This window comes from Mustela nigripes, chromosome 11, assembly GCF_022355385.1.
Source record: "Mustela nigripes isolate SB6536 chromosome 11, MUSNIG.SB6536, whole genome shotgun sequence".
Classification (NCBI taxonomy): Eukaryota; Metazoa; Chordata; class Mammalia; order Carnivora; family Mustelidae; genus Mustela; species Mustela nigripes.
Genome location: NC_081567.1, coordinates 12,237,409 through 12,263,606, shown reverse-complemented (window position 1 = coordinate 12,263,606; position 26,198 = coordinate 12,237,409). Strand labels below are relative to the sequence as shown.

General features: G+C 48.3%; 1 protein-coding gene across 3 annotated transcripts in view; it reads right to left on the bottom strand.

The window, feature by feature from the left end:
- AUTS2 (activator of transcription and developmental regulator AUTS2) overlaps positions 1-26,198 on the bottom strand; it is a 1,069,563-nt gene that overhangs the window by 784,971 nt on the left and 258,394 nt on the right. For all 3 annotated transcript variants that reach the window (XM_059414736.1, XM_059414738.1, XM_059414737.1), the window contains exon 2: positions 20,265-20,477. In XM_059414736.1, the coding sequence (XP_059270719.1) occupies positions 20,265-20,477 (213 nt within the window). The remainder of the gene's footprint in view (positions 1-20,264; positions 20,478-26,198) is intronic.

Below are 26,198 nucleotides of genomic sequence, written 5' to 3'. Positions count from 1 at the left end.
CCGACAAACTAAGAATAGAGTGGAACATTTTAAACCTAATAAAGGACATCTGTGAAACACCTATAGCTAACACCATGCACAATGGTAAAAGATCAGATACTCCCCTCCCCTAATAGCAGATATGAGGCAAGGATGCTCTCACACTTCTGTCAAACACGATGGGGGCCGTTTTAAGACAGTGCACTCAGGAAAGAAAAGGAAGGCATCCATATTGGGAAGAAAAAACAAACTGTCTTTATTCACTAAAATTATTACCATCCATGTGAAAATCAGATGCAACCTAAAAAAACCTATTAAAACTAATAAGTGACTTAATAAGATTGCAGGATACAAGCTGAATATACAAAAAGTCAGTGTATTTCTCTGTACTATAAATGAGTAAAAGGAAACGGAAGCTTAAACATGATACCATTTATTATTACATCAAAAATATGAAATGCTCAAGAATAAATCTGACAAAAGATGTAAAAGATCTGTAGCCCGAAAACAACTAAATATTGCCGAGAAAAATTAAATAAGACCTCAATAAACAGAGCTATATACATTATTCAAGAGCTGGAAACCCAATATTTTTAAACTGTTCGCTCTCCCCAAACAGATCTATAGCATCCACATAATCTCGACCAGCATCCCAGCCGGATTCATTGTAGAAACTGACGAGCTGCCTCCAAAACTCATACCCAAATAGTTCGGACTTAGAAAAGCCAAAACAACTCTGGAAAAGAAGGACAAAGCTGGAAGGCTCAAACCCCCTGATTTCACAACTTACCATAAAGCTACGTGCCTGGCTAAAAGATAAATAAATCAAGGCAACACAACAGACAATGAAGAAATAAGTCCACAAATAAATGGATGACTGATTTGTTTTTAATTTTTTTTGAATTTTTAAGTGGCTTCACACCCAATGGGGGGCTTGAACTCACAACCCCGAGATCAAGAGTCCCATGCTCTACTGAGTGACCCAGCCAGGCGTCCCCTGATTTTTTTATAAAAATGTAAATGTAAATATGGAGCACCTGGGCGGCTCAGTCCATTGAGGTTCTGTCTTTGGCTTAGGTCATGATCCCAGGGTCATGGGATCGAGCCCCGCATCAGGCTCCCTGCTCGTGGGGAGCCTGCTTCTCCCTCTCCCTCTGCCAGTCCCCTTGCTTGTGCTCTCTAGCCAGTTAGCAGGCCCCCACGCTTTCAAATAAATTAATAAATAATCTTTTAAAAATATCGTAAAAGTCAAGCAATGGGGAATGGACAGCTTCTTCGAAACTGATTTTGGAAAATACCTGATGTCCATGTACAAAAAAGAATTGTGATGTATACGTCCCATCACAGTTACAAGTTAACTCAAAATGGACCATTTACCATCCAGGTTATGATAACAATGCCTTTTTATGTTTCTTATTATGTTGTTTTTATTGCAGTACAGCTAACCAACAGTGTGTGATGCAGTGATTCAAGCATCCCACCCGGCAGCCAGTGCTGGTCAGGACCACGGCACTCTCTAAGCCCACCACCCACTCAGCCCTTCCTCCCTGCCCGCCTCCCCTCCGGGAACCATCAGTCTGTTCTCTGTAGTTAAAAGTCTATTGCTTGGTCTGTCTCGCTCTTTTTTCATTTTGCTCCTTTGTTCTGTTTCTTAAATTCCACATATGAATAAACCATATGGTATTTGTGTTTCTCTGACTTACTTCGCTTAGCATCACACTTTCTAGTGCCGGCCAGATCTTTGCAAATGGCAAGACTTTGTTCTTTTTGATGCTTGAATAATATTCCGTGATAGATATGTCTCGCATCTTCTTTATCCATCAGTCTATCAATGGACATTCGGGCTGCTTCCATAGTCGGCTATTGTAAATAATTAACTATGCCTCTTAAGAAAAAAAAAAAAAAAAGATAGGACAGGCTGGAAGAGAGTGTGGCTTGGCTAGCTACTCATAGGGTTGATTAGACAAACAGTACAGGCCCACGTGTACTAACTAGTAATAACTGGTGGTCGAACAACTGCTCAAGCACTTTCAAACATGCTGATTAATTTATTCTTTAAGAAAATAAAAATTTACTTCTTTGACATAGTTTTTGCTTGCTGTATAAATCCTCAGGGAAATAACATCAACACTGGTTTCCCTTTACTGCAAGAAAAAGAAATCAATACCTGAGGGAAGGAAATACACATAAAAATATTGAAAACACCGTACAAAGTCAACTGAGAGACAACATGCTGCCAATACCCTTGTCCACAAGGCTGGGGATACCCAGGTGGTACCCTAACACAGCATCCGGTCTCTAAGTCAATGGTCTTCATTAAGATGTGGGGAAATTCCTAAGGAGGAAAGAACTTTTTTCTGGCATATAACGCTACAATCTTAATTAAATCAGGAGCGTCTGGCTGGCCACACCAAAAATCACCACTAGAAGCGAAACAGTGCTGGGTTATATAAGAGCATGACATGTGGTTTTTCTTCCCACATGAACGCTTACAATACATGTCAAGGCTGCATTCCAGGGCCGGTGTGGTAAAAGTACCAAGGAAAAGGGGAAGTGAAAACAGTAAGTCATTTCTCGAGTTTTAAAAGAGGCTGAGTTACTAGTCACGTCGATCTTGCGCTACTTGTTACCAGATAACAAAAACATCCTTCTTAAAAACAGGGAACTAAAGCAACACCGCATAGGTGAATAATGAAGAATGAAGAATGAATCCAAAATGGTTCGAACTGCCCCAATCCCTCTCTCCAGCAGTAGGAAGAGGGCAGAGCTATTTGGTACTGCAGCTGACCCTTGAACAAGGTGGGGATGAGGGGCACTGCCATCCCGCACAGTCAAAACCCCACCTAGAACTTTTGACTCCCCCAAACAGTTAACCACTAGCAGCCCACCAGAAGCCTTACCGATTCTATCAACAGTTGATTAACACATGTTTTGAAAATCATATACGTTATATACTATATTCTTACCATAAAGTATGCTAGAGAAAAAAATGTTATTAGGATAACCATAAGCAAGGAAAAGTGCATTCGTAGTACTATATTGTATTCATCAAAAAATTCTGGGCACATGTGGACACACAGAGCTCAGACCTGTGTTGCCCAAGGGTCAACTCTAGTTTATATTTGACCACAAGCTAACTCAGCCAGAGAGCCAATCCTTTCAACACTAAGTGTGTAAGGTCCAAAAGCCAAAGATGATACAGTCTGATGTGTATGGATTCTACAAACGAAGGGTAACCTGCAGAAGGCCACTCAAACTCCTCGGGGACGGCCAACATTTACTCATCTCTCAACATCACCAGCGAGATCCAGAGTAGTTTCTTACATGTCCTGATTTCTCCCTTCTACTTCCCACCGCAATGCTTTTTTGTTTCATTCTACGTTTCCACTTGTCCTAGATTTAAAAAAAAAAAAAAAAAAATCCCAATTCTAATGCTGCAACCAGAAGACATACGTTTCTTGAGACAAACACAATCCATACTGCTTTGGAAATTTTGTCTTTAATGTCGGGAAGAAATTTTCAGAATTCACACATTTATCTTAATAAGTCAGTCCACAAAAGACAAAGTCAAGGAAAACACTTGTGCATTTATTTTGATTAAGAAAAATTCTCACATATTAACAATAAGAAAACAAACCACACACAACCCTCCATCTCTTATGACAAAGCCAGAGGGAGACCTTAATGGTGGCAGCTCATAAATCCTAGCCCCAGACCACAAATACAGCTGCAAGAAAACTCTCCCAAGAAAAATATATGGCATTAGAAAAACCACAAGGGAGATTATTGAAAAACTAAGAGCCTATCTATCATTCAACAACTTTTCAAAGAGTATTTCTCACAGTTTATTTACCTTAAACTGTTCCAAAGTCATTAGGTAACCCGCGGGTGAAGCCCTGGAAAATAGAGACCCATCTCTCAAACTCTTCTTATGTCTCTATAATCCCATCAGGGTTTGGGACATATGGAAAGCACATAAAACCTCTACAATGGAAGAGAGTTCATCCAGAAGAGGCCGGGACACCGGTGCAGGGCCTGCTTCATGCCCACTGCTGAGCAGTCCCAGGAAGGGACACCTGCTTCTCAGGAATATCACTTACTCTATATAAATGACATGCGGAGAAGGTTCTTCCCAAACCAGAAGACTCAACACATTTGCCCCAAAATTTACTTTCTGCAAAATCAGAAAACTAAAAACTGACATGTCCAAGGTCATGAGCTAATGGATGGGGGAGAAAAATGAGAAGTCATCTCATTACGGGGCGCCTGGGTGGCACAGGATCATTTAAGCAGCTGACCCCAGGTTTCGGCTCAGGTGATGATCTCAGGGCTATGGGACTGTGCCCCACGTGGGGCTCCCTGCTCAGCACAGAGTCTGTTTCCTATTCCTCTCCCCCTCTCTCTGCCTCTCCCACTTGAGCTCGCTCTATCTAATATAAATAAATAAATATTTTAAAAAGGGAGAGAGAGAGAAATCATTTCATTACATTCCTTTGCCAAAAAGTATTCTTAAGAAACAGATTTCCATGATTTCAATTTGAAAGACCAAAAATTACAATTCCCAGGGAGCTGCCAACAGGTATGGCCCCCAAATAAAGAGGTGTGACCATTCCATACTAACCTGTTCTTGGTGAAAGGCTTTTATCATCTGCTAAAATCCGTGAGCACAAGCCCAGCCCGCGGAAGGTTTTTCAATCTCATGTAGCCGTGGGATCTACGGTAGACTCATAACCACACACACATCATAATTTTACCAAAGTCAGTCACTGTGCAAAGCAGACACCGGACGTCTTGTTCTCTGTACCTATTACATACTTCTGCACTGGTCCCCCGAAACTAGTCACACTATCAACGCCCAGGTAATTCATGATTTTTGAAATCCATTTTTAAAATTTTTTAAAAGGGTTTTATTATTTATTTGACAGAGAGAGATCACAAGTAGGCAGAGAGGCAGGCAGAGAGAGAGAGAGGAGGAAGCAGGCTCCCAGCTGAGCATAGAGCCTGATGTGGGGCTCGATCCCAGGACCCTGGGATCATGATCTGAGCTGAAGGCAGAGGCTTTATCCCACTGAGCCACCCCGGCGCCCCTGAAATCCACTTTTTAACACGTTTAAGCAAAAGGGGATTCTAAGCATTCCAGCACCTGGAACTTTCTTCACACGTATCGATCGCTTCCCGGAACTAGAAGCATCCCCTGTTGACACTGGTTCGACCCCAGAAACGGAGAGTCAAAGGCCGTCAGAACTTCAGCGAAGGACGGTGCCAGTCAGAATCTGTAACCCAAGGTCCTGACCCTCACGCTCTTTCTCCGACAAAGCACTTACACTTTCTCAGCACAAGAGCGAACACTCGTCCAACTCGTCGCTGATACTGTGAAAGTGTTCAGTGTACTTTCCGGCTGTGTCTCCGTCTGCACCACGGCTCTGGCCCCGGACCCGACTGCCAAGGAAGGAAGATGTGCGCAGTCGTCCTGCAGGAGAACAAGCAAGACGCACGCCCCGGAGTGTACGAGAAAACTCTTCCTTGTCTCGGCCTTTTGACCAACAGCTGCAGCTCTGCCTCCAAGGGCCGCCTTTCAGAAGGAATGTGAAAGCAGGCAGGGAAACAGAGCTTCATTCATTTTAAAGATTTTATTTATTTATTTGACACCGAGAGAAAGCATGAGCAGGGGGAACAGCGGGCAGAGGGAGAAGCAGGCTCCCCACCCAGCAAGGAGCCCGAAGCGGGGCTCGATCCTCGAAGCCCGGGATCATGACCTGAGCCGAAGGCAGACGCTTATCCAACTGAGCCCCGCAGGTGCCCCTAGAGCTTATTTTAAAAATGCCTGTTTCATTCCGCTAAAATGGTTCGCCTGTGCTGTAAAAGTACCTAAAGACTATTTTAACCTGGAATATCACAACTTAGGTATGAAAGAAATAAAAGAAGCAGCTTGCTCTAAAAATAAATAAATAAAACAGGTTTCCAATGAAAGTTGTCAGAATGAGAAGTTCAGATAATGTCTGATATAAACTGTTCCTTGGCTTGAACCCTTGAAGAACTCACTCTCACAGCAGCACAGTCACCTCTTCTAGGGATGAAAAGCCCCAAAGAACTTCGTACAGGCAGTCCTTGACTTGCAAGCCTGGAAAACACTTCCCTGAACAAAAAGCCTCCTGTTTTCCGCCACCCAATATGACCGCCGAGCAACCGCCATCATGAAAAAAATCTGGTCTTTTTATAGCTTTTGGATTATCACCCCACAGTTGCTCCCAGGATCCTTCAAAATGTTCCTTTTTGCTTTTCCTGCACCACGTTAAATTTTACCTAACTGAACGTTTTCTCAGTTAAAGGTCTTCTTTGCAGGGATGCCTGGGTGGCTCAGTTGGTCAAGCATCAGCCTTCAGTTCCGGTCATGATCCCAGCGTCCTGGGATCGAGCCCCACACCGGGCTCCCTGCTCAGCGGGGAGCCTGCTTCCTCTTCTGCCTGCCGCACCCCCTCTCTGTTAAATTAATTAATTAATTGACATTTTTAAAGTGTCCTTTTCAAAAAATAGGTTATTGTAATAGGTAGAATCAGACATTTCTAGCCCTCCTCACATGGAACAAAAATGACTAAGACAAAGGACAGTCAGGTTTGCAGGGGTGGATAAAGACGTCTTAAAAAGTAAATATGGCTGATGTGACAGGGGTGTGCACCGGGGGCTGGGGGCGCCAAGAGGAAGACAGGGGAGTTCCCAAAGGCATAAAAGTGTGTGCATTTGCCCACCATATAGAGAGGATGGAGTTCAGCTTGTGCGGAGGTCACTGCAAACTCTTCAAGCAAGTAGCGTGACTCCATTTACATGTGGCCCAAATCCTATGAGACGACATTAGGAGGACGGTCGATGAACGGTGAGATTAGGGCTGGGTCGGAAGCCACTGCCGCAGCAGAACCAAGAGAAGGTGGGCCTGACCAGTGTAGGAGCGCCAGGCGGTAAGTGGAGAGAAACGGGGAAGAAGTGCTCGGAACATGATCTACAGTAGGCGCCAGGATGCGGAGTGAGGGGAAGGGGCAGGACTTCAGGACCTGCACGAGCGGATTCACGGATGCACGGATTCACGGCGTGGATGTTTGCGGGCTGGCGCGCACATCAACTACAGGAGGAAGTTAAAGAAGAGCAAATCTAGGGCAACAACTACAGAGCTCAATGTTGAGTTTGAAAAGCTTATGGACGGTCTGGACGGGAAAAGAATTGTGGTAAGTTCATCGGTTTGTGAATCTGGAAGCGGAGAAGGTAGGTGGGGTTGGGCATTTACGTGCAAGGGGTCTCCAACGAAAAGGGCTGAACCAACCAGAATGTAACTTCCTCCCCGGCAGGACTTTTGTCATTTGGTTTCCTACATGCACCTAAAATTACGTCTGCCCACAGTTAACGACTGGGTGTCGGGGAGTGAGGAGCATGAGGGAGCCATACACCTGACAAACGGTTTAGCTGCTGCGCGAGTGAGGACTTCCAAGCCCGAAAGAGCAATTTACAAACTATGTTTTGCAAAAATAATAATAATAATACAAATAAAAATAAAACAACTTGCTAGCAATTTGGGACTAATCGATGATCTAAGCCTGGGGTCATCAGCTGTACAATCCCCATCCGTGTCCTCATGTTGAATATGAAAAATCTAAATTTCTATTCAAATATTACTTTTGAGTATTTTAAAGTATTTGAAGTTCTACTTGGATTGAAAATAACCATGCAGGGGCCCCTGGGTGGCTCAGTGGGTTAATAAGCCTCTGCCTTCGGCTCAGGTCATGATCTCGGGACCCTGGGATGGAGCCCCACATCGGGCTCTCTGCTCAGCGGGGAGCCTGCTTCCCCCGCTTCTCTCTCTCTCTCTGCCTGCCTCTCTGCCTACTTGTGATCTCTCTCTGTCAAATGAATAAATAAAATCTTTAAAAAAGAAAAAAGAAAAGAAAAGAAACATCTACTTCCAAGTAAGCAGAAATGACAGAAAGTGGGGAGATTTTTGTTCCCACTTTTACAGATTAGTATAAACCCCTCTACCTCTGGACAGAAACAGAACTGCCCCAATACCAAGAGTTCCCAGAGCAAGAAGGTAGGTACAGCTGCGTTTGTCACAACAGCACAACCATTTCTAAAACATGTACCCATTACGAGGTCCATGTCCAAAAACTGGCAGTTTTTGGAAATAATGGACGTCTACTAGGATTTTAATAAAATAACTAAGTCAGGCAATTCCTAATAAATTGCGGCTAAGGTGCAAATATGGGACCCACCAAAGCCCTTATCTGTAAAACTAAGAACCCCAGAGAACTGAGAAAGAACCAGCACGTATCCAACACACACGGGGGCCTTCGGAAGGAGACGGCATTGTTCTCAGGAGTTTCTCAGGAAAGCAAAGAGCGGGGCAAGAGAAATGGCGTGGTGAGAAGGTGACGGTTTCAAGGACCTTAGTTCACACATCTGCAGGTGCTCATTCTCTAAGAGATGCTCCACAGTGTCTCCCTTCGAACCGCCCTGAACCCCGAAGTCCCGGCCCGCCTTACGCGAAGAGTCCCACGCCCAGGCACGACGGCTCTACCAAGTGTGCCCACCCGAGGGGCCGAGGCACCCGGCTCTATCCACCCTTCCCGCTACGTCGGTGGCACCTCTGTAGCGCCTGCACACAGAGGCCGCTCAGTCCATGTCTGCCGATGCAGCAAACACGAGGAGAATGAATTCATTAGGCACTTAATAAAAGGAATTATTATTAAAATTGAAGTGTTTTATAACATCAAAATATTTTAGAAAGAGGGCATGTGGGACAGTAATTTACAGGCACTGAATGCTATTCATGCTTTGATGCTAAAAATAGCTCGTGCGTGCTGGTGAAAAAGCAGAGCTCCACACAGATAAGTGCACGTCCAAGAGTGTGCAGGCAACCCCACCGCGCGCCCTCCTAGCTTCCTCTCTGCCTGCTGCTGGGCAGGCCGCTTCCAGGTCGCCAGCGGAGGGTCGAAGGCTGCAGTCTCCCCAGGTCAGTTTTCCGGCCGCACTAGCCCCGGGGCAGCTATCCCGACCGGCTGGGACCCCGGGAAGACAGACGCGGACGGCCTCCGTGGGAAGACGGCAGACAGCAGCCACCAGGAGCGCAGAGACCTCTTGCAATAAGTTGTTGCCTCCTGTGAACGAGTTGATCAGTATCTCCTCTTACATTTATATTCCCCAAAGAGCGAAAACAGAGGTCACGTTGTATTGGCTATTTTCTTCTGTAAGCAACAAACACCGGAATGCAAGACTATGTGATTACCAACATAATCAACTGAAATGATAAAAAGTTACGCCAAACGTCATTCAACCTCAATCATGAAGCACCTTCTACGTGCCAGGCAGTGTGGGACAAACATGACAAACGTGGGGGCGGAGAAAGCGGAGCAGGTACTTTCCTTCAGGAGAGCCCGATCCCAGCAGAAGGGAGCACAACTGGGAAAAACGGGTCACCGCGTCAGGTGTTGGAAACGGAAAGGGCAGGTGTACAGGCGGAAAGGAGAGAGGACTAGGGCGGAACCTGGGGTGAGCAATATGGCCAGGAGAAGCCCTTCGGAGCAGAGGACGTCTCAGCTCAGGCTGGCAAGGTGAGAGCGCGCCCAGGACGCGAAGGGCGGAGGGAACAGCACGGAACCGCGCGGGGCCGACCCTGACGTGCGAGGGATGCAGGAAGGGCAGAGGGCGAGAGCCAGTGGGTGACGGAGGGTGACAGGTGGTGGCCTGCGGCACCGAGTGCGACAGCTCGCAGGGGCCAGAACTTTACATCGGACACACGGAGAAGCCACGAAGGGCACTTCCACGTGAGGGTGAGACGGGCACACGCGGCGTCCAAAGCCCCCTGCCGGGGCCACAGTATGGAGATGGCGCCGAAGGGGCTTGGGAATGACACGGGAAACACGAAGAACCGCATCTCAGTTTTCCAAAGCTGCAACAGCAGAGCATTTCAGGAGTTTTACTTGCCCACAAGCCTGGGCCCCTCGCGCGCGGTGTCACAGAGAAACGTCCTCAGGCAGTTGGCTCTGCGTGAGGAGAAGGACGGTGTCCAGCCAACTCGCCAACAGGGTACAAAACGAGAAAGGTCAAAAGCCGATTATAAACAGAGTGACCCCATGACCCCATTTCCAGGAAGTCCTGACTGGTGCTTACTGTTCCAAGGTCATTATTAATGGCACCCTCCTTCGCTCCCGGACACGCCCGACGACCGGGATAAACTCTGGGGTCACCCCACTTAGAAGCGAAGGATCGTGGGAGTTTTAAGGAAATGCATGTAATTCCGAAGGGAAAGACCATCAAAGCTTCAAGACAGAAGGAGATCAGACGTCGTGGCTGAGAGACAAACGTGACATCGCAGGAGCCCGTTCCAGACCCGGGGCGTGGGGTAGGCACAGTGTGGAGAAAGCGGGGGCCACGCCACCGGCAGCAACCACAGCCGCAGCGCGGCGCTCCTGGAGAGCGGTGGGGACCGGCGTCCAGAAGGCTGTGCTGGAGCCACCACGTCCTAGCGTAAGCACTAACCGGCCCAGGTTCCATTTGCTGCCGCCGGACAGAAAACGGAGAACAATGACCACGAGGGCAGCCGCGCTCTCCTCCAAGAACGCAGGGAAGACGGTCCGTGTAAACGCCCAGCGGAAAAGGCCACCGCGGTCAAGGGAGCGGGGAAGCGGGTGGAAAGGGCGCGTGTTACGTCGAATACAACCTAAGTGGTTTCCCACGCAGCGCTGCCCGGTGGAAGCGAGCTCCAGACAGTCTGGAAGAAGAGGGTGAGAGCAAGACCAAGGAGCCGAGAGTCTAGCCTGCAGGCGGGTTCAGAGGCAGGAAGGGAAGGGGAGAAGAGGGCCTGGCCCCTTGGAAGCGGAGGTGGAGACGAGGAGGGTGGGAATCGCTGGGCCAAGTCCCATCCAAAATTCCCACCCATCGGGGCGTCTCCTCACCCGGCCTGCGGCACGGAGAGAGCACGGGGCAAATACCCCCCAGACAGTTCACACCCACCGCACAGCCGCACCCCTCCACGCCTCCGCCCGTCCGCCCCCCTGCCCCGTTCATGTGACAGAAACAGAGCCGTCATGTGCGGAGGGACAGGGCGGGTGAGGACAGACTATGCAAGTGGGCTCCTCAGCTTTTCCTTTTAATGATGCCACCGTTTAATTAGACAACGGATTGCCGAGGGCTGGCAGCTGCGGGGTCAGTGCCGCACAGGACGTGCCCGGGGAGAGCTCTACGCGCACAACGGAATCGCTCAACTCTCCGAAGTGCCGTCCGACCCACCGGCAAGCGCTCCGCGGTCATTCACTTTCCATGTCGCTGGAGAGGCAGGGCCTTTCCGCATCATCCCGTGACTTCTTAGTCAGGGAAACCGGAGGGCAGCATTTTCTTTGTTAAATCCGCAGTCGTGACTCACACGGTGTGATCGTGTCCCCGGTGACCGTGCAGCGGATCAGTCGGCCCTCCGCTCCCGGGAACAGAACTCTGGTCTCACAGCGACGCCTTCAACACGGAGGCTCACTGGGAAATCGGAAGCGTAGGTTTTGCTACTTAAACAAAGATTCTTCGGAGGGCCTTCATTCTGTTTGGGTTTTGGAAGGAAAATATTTCCCTTTGAATCCGTGGAACCCAGAGCAGTCATTCAAGCGTAACATTTTATGAAAGTGAAGCTTTCTTGGTGATGAAGGAAAGAGGTAACGGTCTTCAGAGTTCCCTCGTGCCGCCCCCGAGTACCACTGGTTTTTGTACTACAGAGGATTCACAGAACGTACAAACCTTAAGAGCTTGATGTCATCATGGTGCTGAAGGAGAAAAGAAAGACGTGAAATGGAAAAAAAGAAAAAAAGCTCCTGTTACCGTATGCATAAGAAGTGAGTTCTCTGAGGGAGCCGGAAGATTTAAGGAGAGAAGAACACAACGTAATTGTTCTACCAAAGCTATATTCTAATAAACTCCTGCTAAAAAGCAACCATTCTGAAAACATTACTTTTGTAATATAATGTCTATGGCATTTATTTCTAAACATGTATTTTTGCCAGTTTGGGAAAAAAACTCAATTAGTAAATACACAGAAGGTGAATACGGTCCTCGTGTTGATAAAATTATTTTCATGCAAGATGTGATGTAAAAACTTGGAAGATCTGTTACAAGTTTTGCAAACAACATCGTCCTGTTCCCTTTTCCCTCTACTAAAAGTAAAAGCAAAATACCATTAGCTCCTTTCAAAGCGTAAGTCTTGTAGTCCCTGCATTCACGGCACCGAGGAAGGTGGTGCCACATTCCGGTCCCCACCCAAGACGGACGCCGGTGGCACGAGTCAGAGGTGCTGCCTGGGAACCTGCCTGGGAACCAACGCCCAGGAGTTGCTCCGACGCAGGTGGTCCAAAGACCACCCTCTGAGAAACATCATTCTGCAAGTTCCCGATCCAGAAAATACAGCTAATTGCCCCTCCGCCTAATTACTGCCAATCTCCGCCACTCAGAACCATCACCAGCAATTAGACCTGTCCAGGTTTGCGTGACATGATTCCAAGACACATGGCACATCGCTTCCTGCACTCATGCAGGTGCAGAGATCACGGGGGACCTGCGGTGACAGCGTGGAGGCAGGCGCGCGGGAGCCGTGGCAGCCTGCGGAGAGCTGAGACGGCTGGGTGCGGGGAGGGTCTGGCGGGCCACAAGGCAGGGCTCCGGAAAGACACCAGGCAGGCCCTGACAGGACCTGCCTGCATCCTGGGGCCCCTTCAGCCTCCGCTCCGTGTGTGTCCGTGAGCACTAGTGCGAGGACGCACACGCACCACTATGTGTGAAAAGACCCAGCTCCTGCAAGTACTCTGCTGCCCATAAAATGACCCCCACCTGCATCAGCATGGAAGGCTCTAGAATTCACTTAGAAATACCAAGACCAGGTTCCTTTAAACGGCGTTAGGACCGGCAGTAAGGCCGGTGCATTAGCACAGCTGGGCTCCCGCGGTGAGGCAGGTCTAATGGGACTGAGGGTTAAGAACAGCAAGGCTGTGTCATCAACGTCCCCCTCGGCCCCAGCCTCGGGGACCCCCTAAAAGCAAGTACCAGTCCTACTCAAGCAGAGCACGGAACTCAGCACGGTTTTGTCTCAGACAGAGTTCCCTGAAAACGTTCAAGGGAAAACTAGAAAAGAATGGGCGCGTTGTATCTCTCCTCATATTTAATTAAAGAGAAGCCAACAGTACTTCCAAGAGGCAGGTCACGCCGTGCTCAGCACTAGACGGCTATGTGCAGAGCTGCTTTCGGAATTGGCGATGAAACAATTCGACACGTCGACACTCAGGAAAGCCACCATTTCAGAAATGCTGCGGAGGCTCCGCTAACAGCTCTAAGACGATGTACGGATGACAGTGCCTCGGCGGGGGCGGCTGCAAGACAGCCCAGAGCATCACCACGCCCCAGAGCATCACCACGGCCCGAGCACCACCACGGCCCAGAGCATCACCACGGCCCAGAGCATCACCACGGCCCAGAGCACCACCGCGCCCCAGAGCATCACCACGGCCCAGAGCACCACCACGGCCCAGAGCATCACCACGCCCCAGAGCATCACCACGGCCCAGAGCACCACCACGGCCCAGAGCATCACCACGGCCCAGAGCACCACCACGGCCCAGAGCACCACCACGGCCCAGAGCATCACCACGCCCCAGAGCATCACCACTGCCGGGTCATCCCGTCCGGCACCTTCCCCTCCCCTCAGGGCGCCTGGAGGCCCCAACTGCCCTGCCCCGCAGACCCCAGCACAGCCGATGGTGTACAGGAAGAAAAGTCATAGGCAAGACTCGGACTCTGATCCCTCAAGTTCAAGAGATCAGACCGTCGTCGCCTCCTGCACAGTAACTGTGTGAACAGTGGAGGGAAAAGGATCACGTCCTACAAAAAACTAACAGAGAATACAAGATGTTAACAGACTCAAAATAAGAACCTCGCACGGGCACGCGCAGCGAACGAGAACCGTGCAAAGGTGAGCGGCGGCAGATGGCCTGGTTTCCAGCCCAGTGGGTGCGCATTTGGCTCTCTGGGCAGGAGGAGGACAGGCCGCTCTGCCCAGGGGCACGCACTGAATCTTCAAACGCACCTCTGGCTCTTCCTCTTTGGAAAGAGAACTACAAGTCGGGCACCAAGACATCTGACAGTTTTCCAGCAACATCTACCATAGGGAGCTGCCTGTGCCTGCCTTCAAGCCCACCCACAATTTCATTTTCAATTAGCAGCTCCTCGAAAGGCAGTCATGAAAGCAGTTGCTAAAGAGCATTCAGATGTCACCGAGAGACTGCAAACCCAAACTGTAAATAGCACATTGTGACTCGCCTGTCACCACCATCAACTCCCACGGGAGTCTCACAACACGTGGCGATCGCCGCCATCTGCTCAGCTCCCCCTCGCCACCACGGCAACCCACCGGCCACCCACTCGCTCCCACCTCCCACGCGGTACCTGTCACGTGCGGGCCCGTGCGGAGACGGGGTGCCGCGCGCGGGGATTAGGATGCAGAACACGCGGGGGCTCGCTTCACGTTCTGCAGCTCAGATCTGGCCGCACGCAGAGAACGGCGTGTCAGCGGAGGAGGGAAGACTTACCACATGAACAAAAAATGCAGTTTTAGATAAAGAAAGGGAGTTCCACCAAACCCCGCCGGCCGTCCAAAATGTGGTGAGAAGGGAAAGCGCGTGCCCTCGGCCTTCGGTCACCCGGAGTGCGGGATCTCTGGGGGACAGAGCCGAGAATCCTTTCTCTCACTTTGTCCGTCCCGAACAATATGTATGACTTAAGTGGCCCTTAATAAAGTTTCACGCACACATACCTATAACATATTCACGGGATTTAGTGAATGCCACTGGTTTCTGGGTTTTGTTTTGGTTTTTTTTTTTTTTGGTGTTTTCGTTTCTATTTTTAAATGGAGCAATTTCTACAGGGCTCAGGATCACACAAGCAGAGTTACTGTCCCTTTTTTTAGTGGCAGTTCCTTTTGTCATTCAGCCTATTTTCTCTCAGTAGGTTTTGTTTTCTGAACGGGTAGTCATGTGCTATGTCCTCTTCTAGTCGATTTTTGCTAAATTCTAATTAAAAACACATATGTCACTTGGGATAAGATTTATTACTGGCCTCATCACTCCGAACATCTGTCCCGATGAGGTCAAGAGATGCTTATTATCGCTCTTACCAACACCCAAGGCTGAGGGACTCTATCCCAGACAGTAAGCTCAGTCGTCAGGAGACACAAAACAAGAGTTCTGAAACTCAAAAACTAAACTGTCATTGCCTCCAAATGCCCAAGTTGAAAAAAAAAAATTTAAAAATTTAAAAAACTTCATAAAACTTGTGATTGAAATGTGTCCCTTGTTTCCCAATACCAAACCCGTATCTCCAATTTAATAAATATACAACTATTCAGAACAGAGACAAGGCCGGATTGTGAGTGCCTCAAAACTAGATGTTAAAATCTGGCATCTTACCCTTATTTTGAGTTAATCAAAATTCCAAGAGCAGTTATTAACCCAATCTTTCTCCCTCCCGTTCTTTGATCATCTGGTTTTACTTCTATTTCTGTAGTTTTAGGCAAAGGAAAAAAATAATGTGCAACTTAGATTCATCAGAAGGAAGAGAAGAGGACCTAATTTACTCTCTCGGTTTGCAACCTTCACCTGACAACACAATTTTTGCAAAAGGCGAATGGAATCCCAACAAAGACATTAAACTTGAAACTCTGAAGTAGGAAGTAAAAACGACGTGACTGCAGCTCCAATTCTTGTGACCAGCTCGAGGCGCCTTCCATTACTTAACCACGATGACGAACGTACTGATGCTCGCATGTCTTTCCGCCGCTGAAGTGAGAACCCTAATTGCATTAGTGTTCACAATGCTCTGAGATCTGCTGAGATCTGCAGGCTCTAGAGTCAAGCTGGATAAAAACCTGTGTGACTTCAGCCTGGATTTTTTTACCCAAAACTAATGAGCTGGCCTTCAGAAATATGACTTGAACTGGATCTGTTTAATCAAAGTCGTCCATTACAAAGCCTCCCTTGCAAGTTAATTTCTACTCACAACGTCAGCGAGAAGTCCTCAAGACAACCTGAGTCAGTCCCTCTGAAGTAAAGGATCAGCTTCTGGTAGTAAATGCTGTCCCGGGGGGAAAGGCGTGAGCAGAGAGAAGGCTCCGGCACAGCGGGTGGCTTGGTCACCTGGGCCCGTCCGTTCCACCAACACGACCACTTCCTCCCAATCAGGCCAACACACAGCGGCACCACACAAGGCAGATACAACCGCATAGCTCTAACAACAGCTCTCCCTTTACGGACGTGGCCCTGGGGTCAGTCCCTCCTCCCGCACATCAGTATCCATTGTTGGGATCTACAATGTCAGCTACCAATCTCCCAGCGACTCTGGAGTCTGCCACAGCAGAGTTCAGGGACAGGAACAAATCTCCATTCCTTACAGGCAATACCCACCCAGGGCAAGCTGTATGAGGATTTTTAAACCACACAAAAGCCATCCTCACCAGCCAAGGTCAGAGTCTACCTGCTGGGCTCCTGAAATATCTCAAAGTCCGTTATTTCCCTCTCAGATGGGATCCTCTGTGGCTTGAAGCAATGTCAGAAGGTTGCCTCTTTCTCGGAGACATCCAGCTGGATGGAGTTTTAGAAACTAAAATTCAGTTAGGAGGCAGGCTCTGGGATTTCATTTGATGACCCATCCTGATTATCTGCTTCTCGGAAGAGCTCACAGGGCCTAAGAAATGCTCATATGTTGCTGAAGCCTGCGTCCTCTGGTTGGGTCCCTATGAGAGAGAGGAAAGTCGGGCTAATGGACTACACGGAGGCTGAGAAACACCCAAGCCCAGCCAGTCTGAGAGTTCTCCGAACCCCGTCAACTTGTCCTCTTTGCCGCTCTAACTTGAAAACCCCTTTGCTCTCTGCGATTTCAACTATGAAGCAGTAAAACTTTAAATCCTCTCCCATGGTCTAGAACTGAGACATGATGAAAGAAAACTCAATGCCCTAGGAAGGGTTAAGTTTTCCAAAATGCTTCTGAGGAAGTCCTCCATTGGCTCCAAGGCTTGGCAGCATGTCACGTCCCTGTGCCCTCCTGGCGGCTGCACCGAGACAGTCTTACAGTTAAAGAATAAGGCTCCTTGCAGGGACGGCCTGGGCAGCCTCTGTTTTGGTTTCCCACTCCCAAGGCTAAGTGGGGGCAGGAGCCGGGGGAGGGGGCTACCACATCCTTTTTAGTACAAGCTACAACTTTTTAAACATAATGTCTGAATGCTCACGTCGTGAGCAAACACTTCTGTGTAAGACAAACACAAGAAGCCTGGGGGTCAGAAAGACATGCCTTCTTTGCTAAAGTTAACTTGTTCCTTTCTTCATTTTTAAAAGCCCCTTTGGAAATTAAGGAGAATGTTCAAACCTGCCAAATAAAAATGTGCAGCCATTTTAAAAGACAGCTGCCAGCTCAGCATCTTCTAAGTCAGGATATATTTAAACTTATAAACATAATCCAACAAATGAGTTCCAACGGGGGGGCGGGGTAGTTAAGTGCCAGTTAAAAAGCTTTCTTTTCCCAGGATGAGAAAAAAAACCAGGAGAACTGAGGTTTTACCATCAGGCAAGAGAAGTAAAAGGCTGCTTGGTGTTAGAACTACACATCTCTCCTATCAAAGTATATAATTGTACGCTCACGTTAAAAAGATTAGTTGCCTTCAACGGATTCTCAGGAAAAAAAAATCCTATTATTTCCTCTCCACGAAGGAGTAACATCTTCCCATAATTACAGGAAAGCTGTGCATTAAGATGCCTCCTCAGGAAGTACCATTTCCTAATAAGATTCCACCCTAATCTACTCTCATGGAGTCAAAATAAAGACGAAATTCTCACCTCCTACGGTCTTTCCTCTATGGCTCTTCCCATGACACCTCCCTCGAGAAGAAGCACTAAGCAACAAACCATTAACTTAGAAATTCTCCTCAAGGACACTCTCATCTCAAGACCCCCTCCCGGCTAAGATGGTCAGATTTCAGCTACTTTATCTCATAAGAGGAAAGGTCGGATCTGCCACAACTGGAAATGCACACCCAGTACTGTCCTCACGCGCCCTTGGCCCTTGAAGACTTGTGTGTCACCTCTTACCCATGATCGCACCCCCGACGGCACCCATACGGGCAACACACACAGAGCCATGTCTCTCCCTCACACGTCTTTCCCTTAAATGTCCTCACAGAAACTATCAATTACAGACTCCAAACCAAAATCACCTTGACCGAACCCTTCATTTTCCAGACGGGCAGCAATGGACAGTGCTTTGCCCAGGGTTTCAAAACAGTACATGTGAGTCAAGGAAGACTACAAATGGAGAGTGGTGGAGCTTTATTCCAGTTCCCACTTCTGCTTCCTTTCCTACTAGAAAGATAACACTTGATTAGGGGAGTATATTTGGGCATCAACACTGAAGATAAGAAAAACACCACTGTTTTGAAGACTCTTACACAGACCAAAAAGGTACGACTCATTCTTTGCTTCTCCACGATTTGTGAGTCAAAAACATTGCTTTTCAAACACTGTGCCTAAAACAAGGACAGCTTTGATTTCAAATAGCGTTTGTACCAGGTTGGCCATCAAAAACCAAAAAGCTACTTGAATTTGAGACGGACAAGTTCTTGTCTTCACCAGAGCACAGAGGAGAGAGAAGAATTTTGAGGACGGAGAATGGAAAGTCAGACTAGGTCAGGGAGTAAGAGCGTCAACGATGAGGAACCGCACGTTAGTGCAGACTCGGAATTAAATCGGTTTCTCGCCTGAAACGGTAGAAGCCTTCCTCCTACGCTGCTGGGAGGGCCTGGGGGAGAGATGGCGGTTACCCTGCAGCCTCTCTCCATGGTAATGGTCACCTTCTCACAGCTCTCAGACACAGTGGCCTGGGCTGGGAGTCGCACCAACACCCCAGGAACATCACCTTCCATAGAACCAAACCCGGCTTCCCTCCCTCCCTCCACACTTTCCTAAAAGGTTTTATTTGTTTGTTTGGTTGGTTGGTTTTTGTTTTTTTAATTAAAAAAAAAAAAAAAACACAGACTTCACATCTTATTAGAGAGGAGGTCATATTGATGTTTTGGGTCCTTCCAATCCTCTCTCTAAAATCATCACCAAATGGGGCACCTGGGTGGCTCAGTGGGTTAAAATCATCAGCAAAAATACACCCTTGATGATTTATAAGAATGATTTCCAAACTGGCCTAGCCATTTCGAATAGAAAATCTAAGACCACGGAGTTCTGCGGCTCACCCCAAAAGGGTCTGGTTTATTAGGTCCTGAGGAAAGGTCGACATTGTGTTTAAGAACGCTCAGGGCAGGATTACGAACGATCTGTGAACGTCTGGATCCACGGTTGTGTAGGATCCCAGACCTCCCCTTCTGCAGAGAAACACCTGCAAACTGTGAATTCCCTGTCCGGCTTCTACTGAGCAGCAGCTGCTAGGTGACCCACACGCTCTCCCCCCTCCCTCCGCTTCCTTCACGGGACGGTCATTCCCACCCGGTGGTCCCGCCAGGAACCAACAAACGCACCCACGACACAGGTAGGTCGGCAGGCACTAAAGCCTCCGGATTTGTGCAGAAAGAAATTGCTATAAACAGCTTCGTTTCTCATTATTAATCTATCTCATGTGGGGATTTCCACAGGCAGAAAGGCTCCCAAATGCCAAGAGCTGTATTTTCTTGTGGATCACTGAAACCTAATTATTAACAGGCCAGTGAGCCCTACTACCAGACGTTCATCCCATCAGCAGATCGCAAAGAGAGTCCTGAAGGATGGACTACAGAGAACTGGAGAATCGAAAGGCGAATTCATTTCTCCCGCACGCCACAGTATCTGAGCTGCTCTGGAAAACAGCAATCTTATGCAAGGCGCTGCCTGCCTGCACACCACCATTCTTAGCACCTCAGAACCCGGAGGTCCACCATGGACACGATCAACACCTGCCGGGTCCGTCTGTCCCCATGAGGAAGATCGCCGCCCTGCGAGCCAGTCTACGCTGATGAGCTGCGAGAGTCTGGTCCGTCTGCCCCCACTCCGGCAGCACCAGCACCCAGCTCCGCGGCACACAGCACATCTGACTAAAAGGGACCGAAGCCAAAGCTTCAACCGTAATGACACACCAAGCGGGGACTGGCATGTTCTATGAGCAGCAAGTGCACGGCTCTGCGGGGCCACACTCCAGCAGCCGCCGAGGAGGTCTTCTCCAGCCCGGAGAAGCCCGAACCCGCGCCTCCTCACCTGCCGGAGTCCCTTGGGCATCTTCTTCCTCTTCCCCAGGTGCTGGCAGAGGTTGCGGTCATTCTCTCGATCCGAGCCGTAGTGGTGTGTGTGGCTGAGTCGGCTCTTCTTGGAGTGAAAGGACAGGCCGTTGGTAAGTGCTTCTCGTTTCTTCTTGCTCAGAGGGGTCTGGCGTTTCTCCACACGTTCCTGAGGCTTAAGTGCGACATCTTTCTACAGAAAGGAAGAGAAGGAGAGGGAAGCGCGGGTTACACAGGTGTCCAGGGTCGCACCCGAGATACGGGCTGAGCGGGGTTACAAGAAGGGGGAGGGAAAGCAGGAAGGGGACAGGAGAGCGCCTAAGTCTAGGAACCACGGCTCTCAGGTCTCCTGAACCCCTAAGGCCACCACAAATACATCCTTTCTATTCTGGTCGGGCGGAAAAGTCAACAAAGCACAAAGCATCTGTCCATTAAAAGTGATCTCACTGCTTAGTGGCGTTCAATCGGGTTCTCCGCTAGGTGCAGCGGCACACAAGGACATTTCCCAAAGAGGCTCGAGACACTCACTTTCCAAGTTGCTGCATCAATTATGTCTCAGAAAAGCAGTCCTAAGTGCAGGCATGATTTAAAAAAAAAAGGCAAAAGCCTGACTAAACCAGGGCCAGGTGGATGCCAGCCAGCAAGCAAGAAACTATCAATTCATATGATTAAAATGTTTCCTTAATGCATTATATGTTTTTACCACAAGTTCCTCTGCGCATCCTTAATTCCCAGGTCTGTGCAAAATGCAACAACAATATTATCACCCCAGGTCTGTGCAAAATGCAACAACAATATTATCACCGGGATGTACAGCAACTTGTCATTTATCACTTTGTGTGTGGTTGGGGGATGGGCAGGGTAGGAGAAACGTCACGGAGGTCCCGCGCGGGGTCGGAAGCAGCGGCCGCGGAGACCACAGGCCGGCATTTCAGGCCACGAGACCCAGTGCACTCTGAGCCGGCGGGCAGCTCAGCACCTACGGAAACACCGAAAGCCCCGGGTCCAGAGCCTGACTCTGACATTATCCACTAAGAGACCCGAAGCACCCACTGGTGAGATACGTGAGGATGTCCTTCGAACCCTGAGAAATGTGCTCACGAAGCACTGAATGTAGAAGCTGTGGCACGCGGCCATCGGTGCCTGAGTGCGCACGACCCTGTTTACCCGGAAAATGCTCCTTCGCGGAGCCTGAGCCCCATACATAAAAATTCTGCTTCTGTGGTCCTAAATGAACGCACATTAAAACAAATAATAAAAACTGAGACAAAATCTTCCTTTTACCTATTTTCTCCTTAAAATACCTCTCTCTTTCTTTATCTCCCCTCCCCCACTATCCCATAGTCCCAAGGTGGTTCTCTATCCTGCTAAATGAACGCACATTAAAACAAATAATAAAAACTGGGTGCCTGAGTGGCTCAGTGGGTTAAGCCGCTGCCTTCAGCTCAGGTCATGATCTCAGGGTCCTGGGATCGAGTCCCGCATCGGGCTCTCTGCTCAGCGGGGAGCCTGCTTCCCCCCTCTCTCTGCCTGCCTCTCTGCCTACTGGTGATCTCTCTCTGTCAAATAAATAATAAATAAAATCTTTAAAAATAATAATAATAAAAACTGAGACAAAATCTTCCTTTTACCTATTTTCTCCTTAAAATACCTCTTTCTTTCTTTATCTCCCGTCCCCCACTATCCCGTAGTCCCAAAGTGGTTCTGAATCCCGCTGCTTCCCAGTACCCAGCACTGCCCACTTGACATACATGCTGCTCCCCGAGGTCTTTCAAACCAGCCGTTGCCATCGTTTTGGGGGCTTGGATGTTTACATCTGCGTAGGCCTCAAAGCCCGAACTGCCACACCACTCCCTGTTCTAGCTGAAGGACCCTTCGCAGGGCTGTCCACTCAGGAAGACCTTTCTTACGATGTGAAGCACTATTTTCAAGCCTTCCTTTAACGCAAGTATTGCCTGTGGGCCCAGTACATACCAAGAACAAAGTCAGCACTGTCCTCCAGGGGCTGGGAGAACAGCTGTGGGGGCGGGGGGTTCCTTACCTCATGAGACTTAAAATTTAGGGACAAATATTAGTCAAATCACGTAAACATACCAACCGCAAACTGACCAAAGGCAAAGGGTGCTAAAACGAGGGAAATGGTCTAGTCCACAGGCGCAGGATGGTCCTGAGGGAGGACTGCCATTTGACCTAGTTCTGAAAGTCTGAGCAGAGAGAACAGCTTGTGCCAAGGCCCTGAGGCAGCTGGCAGCATGATCTCTTAAAAGAATCAGGGCACAGACTGAGTAATTCATCTCAGTAACCCCAACGCTTCGCAGAATCAGGCAAAGGGCAAAGATAAATAAATCAGGCTAGATAAATAAATAAACGAGGCAACTAGTTAAAGTACCCAAACCTATAAGCAACGATAGCGACTGAATAGTATCAAGTAGGAGTATGACTGGTATAGGGAGTGAAGCAAACTAGAAAACTGGAAACCAGAATCCCGCAGGCACTGCAGAAACCAGGATCACGACAAACAGCAAGAAGCCCGCAAGGGCAGAAAGAAGCTATCAGAGCAAAAAGGTATCAAAAATAACCATCTCATCAAGCAAATGACTGGCTCCCGGTTCAACGTCTAGCTGCATCAGTGCTGATGGTTTGCCCTCCGCCGTTGGAGAGGCAGCTCTCCCGAGGCGAGGGAGATGTGTGGTGGCGAGCGTTCAGGGGATGAGCTGAGATCGAAGGGAGTTCCCATGGCCATTGACTCCAGAGTCAGAACCGTGGACAAAACATCTAGCCCGGCCATCGACTCCACTGTCAGAACCGTGGACAGACGATCTAGCCCATGAAATGTTCAGTAAATGTCCGCTATATTTAACCCTCCGTCCAGCACCACCACCACGGTCTGCTGTTAGACATCTGCTTGGTTCTGACCATTCTGTGTCTGACGTCGCGCGCAACCAAAAGGACCCATGAAGCAGCCAAGTGAGTCCTGTCGTGGACCACGTCAACATACTGCAACCAACTGTACTTCTCTTCCGAGAGTACTATCCGAAATCCCCACAGGGTTAAAAACAACAACAAAGAACTCCTCTTTTTCCTACAACCCACCCACGGCCCAGTATATACATGCGTGTAGAGTATCAGACTAATAAACAAACGATACTTCATAATGTATCAACCGAGCTTTTTAAAAAATGACACCATTCTCTTTGGAGCCCGAATCTCCTCTCACACTGAAGGTGCTCCAAAGTATATTGAAAATTATGAGCGATTCCATACAAATGTGAATTAATATTTATGAGAGGATGGTATAATTTCTTCCAGATCCATTTTATTTTCATGTAGCATATTAATCAAGGCATCTCACCGCACCGCGCATAGCTACACAGAGCGAATGGACCCCATGCCGTGACATTAGCTCATAAGAGACCTGCCGAAGTCTTAGCAGCAGCCGGACAATCATCTTAGGTCCAATTATTATTGAGATTTTCAACTCTGGAGGGTGCTGGGTGGGGAGGAGAGAGGAAGAGAGAAAGGATCAAAGTGTATGTAGAGGTGGTGGCTTCAGAGGAAAGAAAAAAATCTAGAGTCTTTAAAAGGTTTTCATTATAGAAGAGGTTTATATTCTCAAAGCCCAGAAATTATCTTTATTCTTTCAAAGATACAGTTTTATTTAGAGATTGCTGCATAGACACTTTGGTGTAATTCCTGAATAAGCCAGGCTACTGTTCATCCGTTCCCTCTGCTAACACTCCCCGGCCGCCTACGATGTATAAAGTAATCATTTAACTTCTCATTGACTGTGTTGGAGGAAAAATGACAAGAACTGTCCATTCTAAGCAAAAAGAATCAAAGACAAAAAGACTGATGATAAATTGCTAACCTTATAACACTCAAGAGAGCTGTGCATGTGATCACACACACGTGTGTGTGCCTGCATCTATGCAGCAACCAACAATGACCCACTGGTTTAAGAATTTCCTCAAACACACTTGGGGGGGGGGGGGGCAGGCGGTCTATAAACCACGGTTACAAAATGGGAAGGAAATTGTGTGATTTATAAAATAAGTGTTTACCATCAACGAAGGACGATTTTCATAAGCCGGTTGACTCTTGTCTTCCCTGATAAAGGCTAGTGATTCCCATGGAAAATTTATGTCCATGAGAATTACCTGCAGGGCTTTTCTGAAAATCAGGTGACCGTGCCCCAGACTTGGCAAAGGAAGCATTTAGTAAACAGGCACTGGGAAGGAAAGCAGGAGGGCAGAAGAAAAAGGACGAGATCTGGAAAAAGGAAAAACCATAGATATTTGTCTAAGGCATTCATCTGACAATCGGGGAAGCTAGCAAGAAAGCCAGAAAGCCAGCACGCCAACAACAGAAGGCTGGCTGTGAAGGAAAAAGATTTAGACATATTTGCTGGAGGGGGTAAGTGCACAAGCCATGCATACCAGATGGAACCAGGTTTCGTGAATAGCTGAAATTATGTGATTTTTAGGTCACTGGTGATGGAGGACAGGGTCACAGCAGCACACATGCCGAGAGGCTCCGAGACGATGGTTTCCTTGAACACCCAGCCTTCTTCAAAATAGGTGCTCTCGCTCCTGACTTCCCCTTCTCTCAAATTATAATCTCTAGCAAAGGCTTCCTCCGCCGCTCCCGAATTTCAAAACGAGATGGTTCGGCGCTGTGCAGACGAAGGGAGAGCGAGAAACTGCAGACGTGTCTCCGCGGCGGGGCTGCGCCTGCTGATTACAGATGAAGCCGGAGACCACAGAAAAGCAAGGCACAGTTCGCCTGCCTTGCGCGAAATAGGTTTCGGAGAGTCTCCCTCGGATTTTCGGAACCAAACCGACCTGAGAGCAGCCCGTCACTTACAAAGCATCTGCGGCGTGGGTGCCTGCGTGCGGCCCTGGGGACGCCCACGTGGGAGAGAGGGGGACGGTTTAACCAGAACCCTTCTGAACCCATCTGATCTTAGGGACGGGCGATGGAGTCACAGAGAAGCCAGGAGAAGTAAGACAAGGCGCTTCTGACTGTCTGCATCCAAAGGCCTTCACGGCTGCTGTGGTCTCATTTTAGTTTGCCGGGTGCTTTGTTGGTTTCTTTTACTGCATTTGTACTTATTTTGGAATGGTTTGACAGACCGTGATTGCGTCCTTTCTTAAACGCCAAAGAGCTGAAAGCATTTACAGTGATGGTAAGACGTGAAACATTAAGAAAGAAACAAAACACACAGCTCTTTTGAAACTGAACTGCATGCGACGTTCACACGTGCCCCCATTCTGGACTTCTGAACAGACCCTCAGAACCTAGTCGTTTTAGTAAGGACAGGAGACCCTGTGTAGCAATTTACAAACAGCGTAACAATGTGGCGTTCAAAAAAATTAATTCCTCAAGTTCACATCTGAAAATACCTTGCTGTGCTAGCCACTTCGCCACCTGTTAGTAATACCTAAGAAAGGTTCCCTGACCCCAGGCTGCTTAGTGGGGGTGCAGAAGGCGAATCACTGAGCCGTTACAGGAGAGCCGGTTAGGTGAGGAGCCACTACGGTGATCCCTCCGGCCGCCTCTCACACGGCCTCACGACTGTAGCGCGGTGTGGCCGTGAAGACAGAAGAGTAGAAAACGGGACAAAATAAGAGTACAGAAATAGACACACATGCGCATGGAAACTGGGCTTTTGCAAAAACACAAAAGCTATTCTGTGGAGAAATAACCTTTTAAACAAATATTGATGGAACAAATATATACACGCACACACACACACACTATATATATATATATATATATGAATATATATGCAAATATTTTTGATTGGCATCTCAGTCTAATTAGGAAAAATAACTAAACACGCATCAGAAACCTAAATGCAGAACCTAGAACTATCCAACTCCCAGAAGAAAACAGAGGAGAAAACGTCTGTGAC